This window comes from Rousettus aegyptiacus, unplaced genomic scaffold, assembly GCF_014176215.1.
Source record: "Rousettus aegyptiacus isolate mRouAeg1 unplaced genomic scaffold, mRouAeg1.p scaffold_m13_p_1, whole genome shotgun sequence".
Lineage (NCBI taxonomy): Eukaryota > Metazoa > Chordata > Mammalia > Chiroptera > Pteropodidae > Rousettus > Rousettus aegyptiacus.
Genome location: NW_023416284.1, coordinates 118,995,715 through 119,008,957, shown reverse-complemented (window position 1 = coordinate 119,008,957; position 13,243 = coordinate 118,995,715). Strand labels below are relative to the sequence as shown.

General features: G+C 34.8%; 1 protein-coding gene across 50 annotated transcripts in view; it reads right to left on the bottom strand.

Annotated features, from left to right (window-relative positions):
* The window catches only part of RIMS1 (regulating synaptic membrane exocytosis 1), a 414,008-nt gene that overhangs the window by 48,382 nt on the left and 352,383 nt on the right, over positions 1-13,243 (bottom strand). For 30 of the 50 annotated variants that reach the window (XM_016161968.2, XM_036219259.1, XM_016161988.2 and 27 more), the window contains one exon: positions 7,067-7,302. The exons of 10 other annotated variants lie outside the window; for them this stretch is intronic. In XM_016161968.2, the coding sequence (XP_016017454.2) occupies positions 7,067-7,302 (236 nt within the window). The remainder of the gene's footprint in view (positions 1-7,066; positions 7,303-13,243) is intronic. 10 more of the 50 variants (XM_036219225.1, XM_016162020.2, XM_036219283.1 and 7 more) reach the window with 2 other exon arrangements.

Genomic DNA, 13,243 nt, shown 5'->3' with positions numbered 1-13,243 from the left:
CGATACTCCCACTGCAACATGCCTCTGGATTTCAACCATGTCCTCTTTTCTATCAGACTCGGGGAAAGAACCATCTTTCCCTTTCTCTAAGAATAACCTTGTGGCCTTGAATGACCCTGTGTGTTCTCTGGGACTTTGCTCCATTAACTAAATTCTTTATTGCATCTTTATCTCTTCATCTAGAGGTGCTCTTTCCACACTTCATCCTGGAAAAAAGCTCAGACTCCCTGTACTCTAGTGTGTGTGCATGCGCGTGTGTGCACATACGCATGTGTGCACACATTTTATTTACTCCCAGTATCCCCTCAATTACAGTCGGGTAGATAAAACATGCTTAAATCCTGGTAGAATACAAAAATGACTTTGCACTTGATCTCTTTCCTTTCTAATGCTTTCTGAAGTTAATAATTGCCTCTGTTTATCCATCTTTCCAGCCCCAGACTTATCCACCTGAACAGGCTTTAGGATGGTGGGAGAAGCCTCCCTCTTTTCCATTGCAGACCCTCTAGTTCCATTCTCTTGAGCGCCTACCCACAGTCTCTGCTGTTTTAGCTCCTCCCATCCATGATAAGAGCCCCTTCCCAAATCCAATGGGGAGTGGATTTTAAATAGCGGGGGATGAGACAATGGTTAGAGAGAAAAAACTGAAATGAATGATAAAAGAGAGATGGGAATGGGCTCCAGCCCATGTTGTACCCTGTCCCACACTTGAGGCACACTCTATTCTCATCCTGTCCTCACTGGTCTATCTCAATTTTAGGTCAGGAATAATCCTTCAGGTGTCCCCCAATCCAATGGTCTGTTCCTTATCCAACTAGCCCCTTCAATCCTTCTGTAGAATCGACCAGCCTCTCTTTAAAATTCTCTCCTTCCTTTGAGACTCTGTCTCCCCTCCTCTTTGCTCACTCTTTTTCTGGATCCTGCCACCCACCCATAAAATTCTCTCTTCTTCCCTCACTAGTTGTTCCTGAATGCAAGCATTTCACCTTGTCTTCTGCTGATTCCACATTCAGGTCATTCCTTTTTCTGAATAAGTTCATCCCTTTCAATTTCCATAGCTACTTCACTGCCATAATTTTTCCTTTCATCCATTAGTCTCAATTTGACCTCTTTGCTTTTGAACTGATTTTGTACTCGTCACTTCCAATTAAGCGTCCAGGATCAGAGCTTTGTTTTTCTATTGTCTTAATTAAAAGTTCTCCAGCCAATAGTGAGCAAAGTCCTTTAAAGCAGGGATCCCCAAGGTCCATGGCCTGTTAGGAACTGGGCCACACAGCAGGAGGTGAGCAGCAGACAGCTAGGGAAGCTCCATCTGTATTTGCAGCTGCTCCCCAGTGCTAGCGTCTCCACCTCAGCTACACCCCAGATCATCAGGCATCAGATTCTCATAAGAGTACTGGTCTCTGATGCCAAAAAGGTTGGAGACTGCTGCTTTAAAGGGCCTTTAAGACCTGGACCTAAACTTTATTTCTAAACTTATTTTCCAATACAGCATTTTCATATACCTCTGCTTTAACAAAACTGTGTTTATGGGCTGAGATAATTTACTGAAACACATATTTATTTGTTTGAACCCAATATTTTCTTTCTGCTTTCCACAAAATTAGACTTTTAACAATTTCTACAGAATTATTTTATGCTTCCTTGCTTCAGGGATTTCCGTAGGAAAAGAGGCAGCTGGAAGGCAGTAGTAACTCTTTTTAGTCTTTTGTAAATGCCTGAACAGATAATGCTAAATGTGCCAGATCAGGCAAGAAGGTTTTGCAGGACCTCTAGACTAGGGGGTGGGGATGGGGGGTGCTTGTAGGAAGCTAGGCCCTGCTCCATGCACCCTGCTGTAAAATGAAAAGAGAGGAACAATACACCAGGAGCTTTATGTGACTGAAAGGTATTTTACATAGAGGTTCAGATTCTCTGACTCAGAGAGAGTGTGCATCACTTTCATGTCACTAAAATTTTTTTATTTATCTATGTCCATGTGAGATATTTTTCCTTAACAAATGTATACCAATTACTTTGCTCATGACAGTAGCCCAAAATTTCTTTCCCTGCAGCAAGTTGACAGTAAAGTCAGAGAGTTTTATCTACCTACAGGAATTCAGAGGAAAAAATAAAGATACTGGTGAATTTTGACATAACAGGGAGCAACTTATAGAGCTAGAAGGTCTTGAGCAGAGCCTTGAAAGATTTGGACAGGGGCAAAAGAAATTTGGATGGTAGAAAAATATTGGAAAGGTACTGAATTTCTATTAATAAAGAAACACAGAAGTGATTTTTTTTTAGCACATTCTCAGTATATGATGCAATCGACTTAACTAGTTGAAAATTATGAGTCTGGCAACATTCACCATAACTTAATCAGTTTTAATCATTAAAAATAATATTAATTTATCTAACAAAGTATCCCCAGCTGTTAATGATATAATAAATAATAATTTTATTAAATAGGTAGAATCCAATTATCTACCAATTCTGCCTGAGCTCTCATCCTGGGAGACGCAGATCCTTGACCAGTTTTTCTTCCCATTGGTAACATGTATAAACGGCACTGGGTTTTATTATGTTCAGCATTTTGCTTTATATTTTCTCATGTGGTTCTTTGGTTCATGTTTATTTCAAGTGTGAATGATATCCTTCCACCAGGCATGATACTTTTAATTTTAAAATGCCCATTGTGGCTGGTATAGGTGTTTAATATAATATAAAGTAAATTGAGCAATTTTATGTCTATAAAGCTTTAGATAACATTTGACATTTATAGATGTTTTCATTGTAAAAGCTAAAAGTTCTAATCAGAAATTGGTCTCACTTGCACATGATTTTAAGATCTATTCTGAGAGGACCTGTCCTCTTGTATCGAGGAAGGTATACAATGAGAATAATTTCAATAATTTTAGGATGCATGCAGATTTATTTCCTATATCCCAGGGGAATTTTAACATTTAATCAATATGTTCCTCCCACTGTCCTGGCAAATCCTTCCCTGATTTATTTTTTAATGCTCAGATCTCACCTGTTCAAAGAAATCTCTCAAGGCTGCACGAGAGAGTAAATCACATTCTTTGCGCTCCCTCTGTACTACTTTGATGCTTGGATAATTGCTCTTTCTGAGCTGTAATATTTATATATGATTTACCTTATTATGCCGTGACATCCTTGAGGGCAGGGACAATATATAATTCATTTCTTTAGTACTCCTAGCTCCTAGCCCAGGGCCTGGCATGGTGCTGACCATATACTAACAACATAGTCGTGCAGTAAATGTTTATTGAACTTCATTTCAAACTCTTCTTTTTAGCACAGTGGTTAAGAGCATGAGCTCTAGCACCAGGAAGACTGGGTTTAAATTCTGGCCCAAGCATGTGCAATGGGACCTTGGGCAAGTTTCTTAATCTCTCTATGCCTTACTTTCTTCAACTTCAAAATGAAAATAATAATTGTACTCCACAAATTTGTGATAACAAATAAAGGAGTGAAATTATACACACACACACATGTACATATATAACTTAAGAGTGCATGGAAAAAGCTCTTGAAATAAGTCTATTATTAGTTTTATACACTTGGACATATGAATACTTACCATTCTATGATACTTATTGTAATTACCTTACACTAGCACATAACTGCAAGGATATATTTAGGAATGATTCTTTACAGATCTGTGTACCATTCTCCATAATACCTTCATTTATAAGTGACGGGAGGAATTTGCACTGGTGAAGTATCATAGTCGGCCAATGAGTAAGGGACCAAATCCTCACACTACATAGGTTGTGCTTCTAAACCTGCATAAGCTAAACTCTCCTTCATGCTCTAATGTCCAGCCCTGCTTACTCAGAGCTTCGACAATTTGAAATATGTCTGGATCAGGAGTTTGTTTGAAAATTTTCCTTTCCTTCACTACCTCACTTTTCAAATTTGGCTATTGTTTGCTGAATAGGTTTTTAGCTGTGTGCTTGACTGCTTGAAGGCATTTACCAGTAGTAGCACTAGAGTCACTGGAAACTTTCTTGTTACTTTCCTAGTAAAAAAAGAATATATATTTTAAAAAGTTATTCCTACTTTTGTTGTGAATAAAAATATGATAAAGGGACTTTTAAAATATTAATATTTATAACTAAAATATCCTATAAGAATTTTTAATATATAATTAAATATCACAATAAATGATCTTTGTAGTAAATACATATGTGTGCATATATGTGTTTGTGTGTAAAATTTACTACGCTTTTCAATTTGTTGAAATGAAGTTCACTTGATTTCAAACAAAGATTCCTTTAAGCAAACTTATGGCTATAAAAACAAAAACAGAAACATGATGTGTTTAAAATCTATTCTTCTAAAAAGAACTAATTAAAATTCATTTCTAAAAGCTTTGTGTTTTCCTGATTATCTGTCATCTCTAGGTACAGGAGAGAGAACCTATAAAACAGGATGTATGGAGGTGGATCCCAAAGATGCTCACTATAAGAGGAGTCCTTAAGTCTTTTTTTTTTTTTAAACATTAAACATAATTAAATGTTTACATTAAATATGTACATTCTATTCCATAGAATACTCAGCTTGTTTTAATATATAGGTAATGCTGTTTTCCTCCTCCAAATCTTGGATCAATTGACATTATTAGAAAACATGTCTTAATCTATGCCCTTGGGGGACCTCCTAAAAAGCCTCGCTAGTCTGAGGTTAACAGTTTTACTTCACAACAAAGACATTTGAATCAACTATACTAGTGTTTCTTAAAATTTGATCAATACCAGATAGTATTTTTCTGGGATGATGGGCCTTTAGAAAAATTTTTAAAAACGAAAAAAAATATTCTATTAACTATTCTATTAAAACTGTGGTGTTACAGAAAAAAAGGGGTGAAAATTTAGATTTGTGAAAATACTGAGCTCATTTAAAGTGGGACATCCAAGAGAAGCTGAAGCAATAAAAAAATAAGATTTCTTAGAATGACAAATTCTGAATTTTGGTACATCTTCACAGGAAGGAGGAAATATAATCATTGATAGAGGGGGGGAAAATCACTTATAAAAGACAGAAGAGGGAGAAAAATCAGGCCATTCACTGATACAAAAAACAGTGATAATTGAAATTTGCTAACATCTGTCATTTACTTTAGAAAGAACAAAAAGAATGAGAATAGGTTATCACATAAAAGGTAAAATTATGTAGAAAGAGAAACATAAAATTTTATACATAGAAAGTTTATAGGAGGACATCTAACCTAACCCACCCATTACATAAGCAAACCGAGTCATAGAAAGATGAAGTTGGAGGTCACTCATTAAGTTACTCTGGGAAAAACTGTTTTGTTTTTATGTTTGCCTTTTTAATACAATGTCCTTTTTGTTCCTGTACACTGCAACCTAGAATCTTAAAGTAGGGTATTCCATGCAAGTTACTAACACTGCAACTTTTAGGAAGGTAGATATTATTTGAAATTTAACAATAACCACAACTGGAATAAGTTTAAATTAATAAAGCAAAGGGCTGAGAGTTTCAATGATAATCCCTTGAACTATTACAAAGCTGTGCTATGAGTACAGTTCCTATGTAAAATTATTGTTGTGTTTTATTCTAAAAAAAAACCCATTATTCAACTAATGAATGCTAGAGGAGGGACTAATTATTAGGAAAAATGAAAGAGAGATTGTAAAGCTGGGAGCAGAATATAAGCTGAAACTTGCAGCCTCTCGCACACACAAGAAACACCGGCTCCCTAAAATCACATCCAAGAAACCTTCCGCTTCATATGTGTGATGGAGTATTTTGAAATCTCGTGGTGAAAGGCTTTCATCCACATCCCACACTGTGAAGCATCATTACATCAATGCCAAAAACCAAGAATCACCACCATCAAAAATAAAACAAGGTAAATAAAACTAATGAAAAATGCCTTCTACTCTGAAGGAAGAAACCTGACCCCAAGGAAGACAAATGATTGTCTTTCACAAGAAACAGCTCATCACAGAGATGCGAGCTAATTTATGTTCATTCTAAATCTATGGTTTTCAGAAAAACAAACCTGTTTAAATAAATAAGCCGTACGTACTAGCTCGATCTCTGAAAGGCTCAATATTTCCTACCTCTAATTTATTTGTCAATTTGTCCAGTAGCATGTGTTATTTTAAATAGGTACTTCTCAGGATGCCAAGTTAACTGTAAAAAGGATTTCATGAAAGATTTTTTGGTAAAGTAAATTTTGCGACAAGACTTTTGCTGTTAAGGAACAAAACATGGAACCAATGGTTATATAACAGGAGAAACAGGTGCTGACAACTGATATCAGTTCAATATTTCTCTTACCTTTGGTTTTCCACAGTAGAGCATAGTAATGAATTGCTAATATGTCTGACCAAATATATAATTTTAGAAAGTTTTTTATATTTTATAATACAAAAATAACCATCTTCCCTTCTGTGTTTACTTTTCCCCTGAAATACCTTGAGGACATAAAGCTTTTAAGATTTATAAGCAGTAGAAAATTACTTGAAACTCGAATTTGTATTAAACCATTATTCTTTGCACAAATCCACTGACCCATTTTTCTAAAGTAAAAATAACTGCTAGGTTTTTACTTGCATTGAAAATACAACAATTACGGTTCAATTATTATATTCATACAGTACCATAAAAACTCTATTTCAAGTTGCACAACTGACCTTCTTTTAAGAATATAGATAGAGCCTAAATTATAAGTAATTATAATATGGAACATTTTGAAAAGGAGAATCCTGTTGCTTTTCTTGCACATAAATCAATTTGGATCTTTAACACTTCTTTGCATTTCCTTGCATCTTTGTAAACATGACTTTAAATTTTGTAACTTAAAGGAAAATATCTGACCACATTACAGATTGACAGAGATGATACCTTGTTAGACAGTTGTACAGAAAAAAATAAAACCATACATATATTTCCAGAGACAGAAGAAGAAACTTCCTTCGCAAAGAAGAATCAATACAGTCTACAATCCCATCACAACCATAACATGAAGAATCACTTTTGTTTCTCCAGCAAGAACTTGAGATGTTTAAGCTGAATTTACTGCACTCACCTGTTTGGCTTAGTTGGGATGTGCTTCTACTCCTTCGAGACACTATGGCAACCACTTTGGCACTCAGGCTGGATCTCCTTTTCTTTCCACCTGCTCCAACTGTACCCACAGCCGTGTCTGATTGACTGCCATCATTATGCTCCAGTGTGTACATCTCTCCACTCATACTGGTGCTCTTCATGATGGCTCTTCCTGAAGTCCCCATCCGTCTGCCTTGCATTTTAGGGGTAAATGAACTATATTTACAAAGTAAAAACATATATGCATCCATAAATTACAGGTCAGCATAATTGAAACTCTAAATCTAATTTATTTTGAACTAATCCAGGCAAACTTTTAGGGGGAAAAGCCAGTTGAGTAGGAGTCCTACAGCTATGAGTACTTTAAGATCACACCGCTGCTCCCAAATATTTATTAGATGCAGCTTAAAGCAATACCATTTCAACACAGAGGAATCTATATACTTTTTTAAAAAGTGCAACCAAAAAGAAATGCAACCAGTACTATCCATGGAAGGTAAATGTTACTGACCAATTTTGTAAATAGTTACTATGTTACTTTCTAAACAAACAACCAACCAAACAACCAAACAAAAACTTAAAATATTTAAATCAATGAGTCATATTAACATACGTTTGTGAGGGAAAAATATTGTTAAAAATGGATACACTGAATTTGCCACATGACAAGTTTTAAAAAATGAAAATAGTATCTGTTCTAGTTTCCATTTGGGATTCTGACTAACAGACACCCCTTTTGCTATCTGGGGCTTAATGAACCTAGAAAAGACTGCTAACAAGGCAAAAAAAAAATTGCATTTTCCATTTCCTTTCTTGTCCCCAAATGTTCCATCTCCTCCACACATTCATTTTCCTTTCCATGCTTCAAATTCACATGCTCAAGGATGAGACTTTCCTTTTTTTGTTCTTTTCTATCTAAAGTTAATTGTCTATGTTCCCCAATTGTACTAGGATATCAGAATAGAGTACTGTACTTTTCTCCAAAATGACTAAATCATTATTGCGAATTTCAGGAACCATGAAAGGTTGGTGGAAAAAACAATCCTTTCTACTTGCCAAAATAAATGTAGGTCTGTGAGTCAGGGAGAGGTAAGGGGGACAAGCAGGGAGCTAAAAAAGTTGGGCTTCTTTGGATCTTTTCAATCATCTTGCATGTGCAGCTACACTTTCTACCTAGACTACCCCTTTTTGTGCAAATAAAGACATGGCTGGATAATATATGAAATGTTCCACTTAATTGTATGTTTCCTCAATATATGTGCAAAAAATTGGCTTTCCTTATCCTTGTTGCCATACTGATTTTCTATTTCATGTTTTGACCTACAAAATACATTATCTGATACAGCATATTATAACAGTGATACCATTTAATATGCAAGTTGGAACATATCCTAATATGCTTAGAAATAATAAAGCAGAAAGTCTTGGGATCACATCATATATTTGTGGTCACATATATAACGAGTGTTTAAGTAGAAAGGGAGATTGGTGTGCGGTGAGTTCAGAAGGTGGGAGGGCAAGATCATGGAGGGGTCAGAAACTATTAAAAATGAGACAAGACTGTTTGGTCCTGAGGACCCCTTCATGGATTGTGAATTGAAAACTGAAACCCTTTTTCTATAGTAATAATTTGGAATTTTTAATCCCTGAATTGGTCTCCATATCTATAGTCTTTCAATTTATTCTAATCAGCTTTTCATTAACTCAATATTCTTAAAGCTGTTTGCAAATCTGAATTTTTCTGATAAATGTGCACTTTACACAGTCTTTTTTCCAAAACATTAATGAGAACAGTATTATGTATGACCAGTCCGAAACTACTTCCTGTGGGGTTTATAGTCCTAACTCCAGTGAATTTCTTTCCTAATAGATATTAGTCAATTGCTTCTGTGTCTTCACTAATTTATTTGAATGCATTACTTAAATCTACCACTTCACCTTAAATCTACTCTTACTGCTTTTTATACTTTATACTCGCAGACTTTTGCTGAACAATATGCAGAGAAATATGAGGATTTGGTCAATTTCACAGTTGTGATCGTGATGTAGAAGTCAGTAGATTTTCCATCTCTCGAACACCTGTGACTGAGAAAGCTGTAGTTTTTCCATCTCTCATCAATCTTTTTTGTACACTCCCCACAGTGGTTATTGAGAACTCTTCTGATGATTTTATTTTTATCTTTATAAAGTACGTATAAACTAACATGTATCTTTGTTCTTTCCATTATTCCATAAATATGGAATTCCATTACAACTCTCAGTTTGGATTTTATAAGTTATTCCACAAAAAATACTATTGTGAAATTTTGTACAATGCTCTTTAGGTTATGGAGAAGTTTAAAAGTATAGGAAAATGTCTTCTATAATATTTCTATCATAAAAATGTATTCAAGATGATCTAGGAAGATTCAAAAAATTTTTGTGGATATTAAATTACAGCAATGAAATATTCTACAATGTAGATAAGTAAAAATTCCAAAAAGAAATTAGAGAAATATGTATAGTAAGTTATCATTTGGGGGGGCAGAATTAAGAAGTCATGCTAAAATAATTTTGTGAATAAATAAAATTTTTCCTCAAAAAATAAAATGTTTTGTTTAAAAGCATCCTTATGTAATCTGAGGGCGGTGCACAGTTTCCTAAATAACCCAGAATACCACATGCTCAATGAGAACATGTTGAGACATTTTCAGTTCTTCTACCTAATGAAGGGATAAACTTGGTGGGGGGGGGGGGCTCTAATTAGTCAGATTAATTTAATTAATGTGAAGGACACTGTTTTAGCACAAATGTGTTTTATGTTTTCCTATTTCTTAGCCTTTTATTTGTTCTGCTTCCATTGCCTGGATAATTATTCCTGTCACGTAGGTATGCCCGAATCCTTCAAGATGCACTTTAATGCTTCCTGATTTGTAAACTTTTTTGGAGTCTCTCCAGCATCGTGACTGTTGTTTCCTAGTCCTTAGTTTTCTATTTTATACTGGTTATATTAAGATTCTGATATTTTAAATCCGCATGCAACTTATGCATCACTAATTTGTTATAGCATCCTTCCCATTGCTGAGTGAATTGATGATTTTTGAGCATGAAGTAACAAAATTAGTGACTACCTATGAATAACTAAATAGCCCGAGAATATCCATCTTCAAAAATCAAACAAATATCCTTCCTTCCTTGATACCCCTCTCCTTCCGGCTACTAACTTTTTGCTGAAAAAATCTCAAGGAATTTTCTCTCTATTCTCTCTATTCTTTCTATTCTCTTCTGAACTAATCTCAATCAGGCTTTGTCTCTACCTCTTTACCAAAACTGCCTTTTATCAAAGTCACCAAGGACTCCACATCACAAAATCCTATCATTTCTCAGTCCTAATCCTTTTGACTTCTCAATACATCGTGCATTTGACAAAGCATTTCATTCTTTTGATCTTGAAACACTTTATTTATGGACCTTCCTACCTAGTGCCTCACTGGAAAGACCTTTATCCTCCTTCATCACTAGATACTGCGGTTCTTCAGTGCCTCTGACCCCTATTCTTCCATACGAGACTAACTCCCGCATATCTCCTCCAGCCTCAAGCTTTACATGTTATCTATGTGCTGCAGATTCCAATTTTCTTGCACCTTTCACTCAGCCCTGAACTCCAGATTTATTTATTTAGTTGTCAACTGACATCTTTGCTTCACTATGCCCAAGAAGGCTCTCAAAAATGTGTTCAACCCAACCCAAAACAGTCCCTCTCTAATTTTCCATATCACATTAAAGACACCCCTTAGCCCCATGGCTCAGAGTAATAATTTCTGCTTTCTGTTAAGAAAAAAAAAATTAAACCTGGAATTGAGACTGAAAAAAAAAAGGTTGTCTTATCTTTTAATGAGCATTATCTAACAAGCCCACCGAAGGGTCATTTAACATTCTAGGGAAATATAACATTTTTGACTTACTACTTATTCTTATAACAATAATTGTCCAAACATTTTACAACTCTGTAAATTATATGCTAACTTGAGTAAAATTGACAAAGAGTAAATGAATATTATTTAGTAGAGAGGACAACCCTAAAAGTATGGTTTTATTTACCTAGCGAACATTATTCAGTTCTGAATCTAACTTAATAATCTTATTCCTTTCAGCGTTCCACCCCATACCCCAATGACTATATATGTGTATATACATATACATGAGTTTCTTTGATTATCTTTGAAACTAGTTATCATGTTGATTTTCTCAATAATGAGTTAAAACTTCAATGTTTGCTATCTATTTTTCTTATAATTACGTTTTAATTTCAAAAGTTATGTTTTGATAGTGTTATAAGTCCTATCGAAATGCCCTAATGGAATCACTGCTGAAGCCAATTAATCTGTATTGTCAGAGCAAGCCACTTCATGGACTCTTTAAGCCCAAAGGACGCCTTCTCCTACCTCTTAGATTTAATATCAAATGTCAATAGAGCATTACTTTCAGTTTCTGTTACTCTGTTTTCCTTTTTTTCTTACTCTGGTTTTCTGTTCATTCATTTTGTTTATTTCTATTTTTGGTCGAATTGGCTCCTATTTTGCTTTGCTTGTGAGAATAATACATTCCTCACTAGTGACAGCAAAGACAGGGAATCTCTGCAGATAAAATCTGTTGGATGGCAGACTGCAGGGATATATTGAAAGTTGGGTGGCAGATGACAGTAAATCTGGTTTGTTAGTCTTTTTTGCATAACCGTCTGTTTGCATGCTACGAACAGCTCATATCGCTCAAGAAAATATCTTGTAAACATTGAAAGAAGAACGTCCCTTTAGAGTCCGGCTTAAGTTTTATGTCAAGTTTGGTCCAATGGTTGAGCTGTAAAACTGAAGCTGCTAGCTCTCTTTGCATGTTTAAGAATAGTCTTTTATGTTGGCTATACCAATCTCTTTACTTTCTATGCCCACTATGAATAGCTATCTGGGCAGTCAGAATTTAGATTTCAAGGCATCTTAAATTCAACAGAGCTCTTGATCTGATTGATCTATATGGAAAAATAAGTACTTACATAATTCTAATATAGAAAACTAAAGAATCCCTGAAGAAAAAAGGAACTAAACTTCTAGTACTTTGAATATACTTCCTTTTTTAAAAAAATCCATTCTCAAAAAATAGATAACTCAGAAAAATTTTCATATAAGAATCTAAATTCATAATCAGAGTGATTTCTTGGAGCTGTTAAACTAGTCTGATAAACTTGGCTTAAAAACAGCCTTATGAAAACTACGTTGTGATGCCATTTTACATATACTAGGATAGCTATAATAAAAAAGAAACAATAACAAATGTTAATGAAAGTCTGGAGAAGTCCCTCAACTTCTGGTGGGACTGTAAAACAATATACCTACCTCCTTTGAAAAACAATTTGGCAGTTTAGTTAAACTTAAACATTGTTAAACTTTCAGTTACCACATGACCCTGTAATTCCATTTCTACATATAAACTCAAGAGAACAGACAATATATATTCATATAAACACTTATTTATAAACATTCATAGTAATATTATTCATAATAGTAAAAAAGAGAAAACAACCCAAACATCCATCAGCTGATGAATGGTGAAACAAAATGAGGTACATCCATATAATGGAATATATCAACCACAAAAAACAATGAACATGAAATTGAAACATTATACTACATGAAAGAAACCAGAAACAAAAGGCTACATATTGTATGATTTCATTTAAAAATGTCCAATAGTCAAGTCCATTAAGACATAATGTACATTAGTGGTTGCCAGAAGCTAGAGGAGAGGGAAAAGGGGGAGACTGATGGGTATGGGTTTCTTTCGGGGAATGATAAAAATGATCTGGAATTAGATAGCTGTGATGGTTGCACAACCATAAATATACTAAAACCCACGAAATTGTAAAATTTAACAGAGCGAATGGTATGGTATGTGAATTATATCTGACATATGAAGTGAAGATAGTAGAAGAAAGAACTAGGGTGGATGATACCCACTAAATTTGAAAGCTGTTTTCTATAGTTTATAATTTAAGGATGTGGTTGTCTCCTAGTTTTACGGTAGATGACGTTTTTAGTCTCTCTTTTACAAAATTTGGGTAGTTTTCAGTTGGCACTTAGAGAAGAATAAACACATCTGTGTAATTGTCAGTCTGCGATCATGAGTT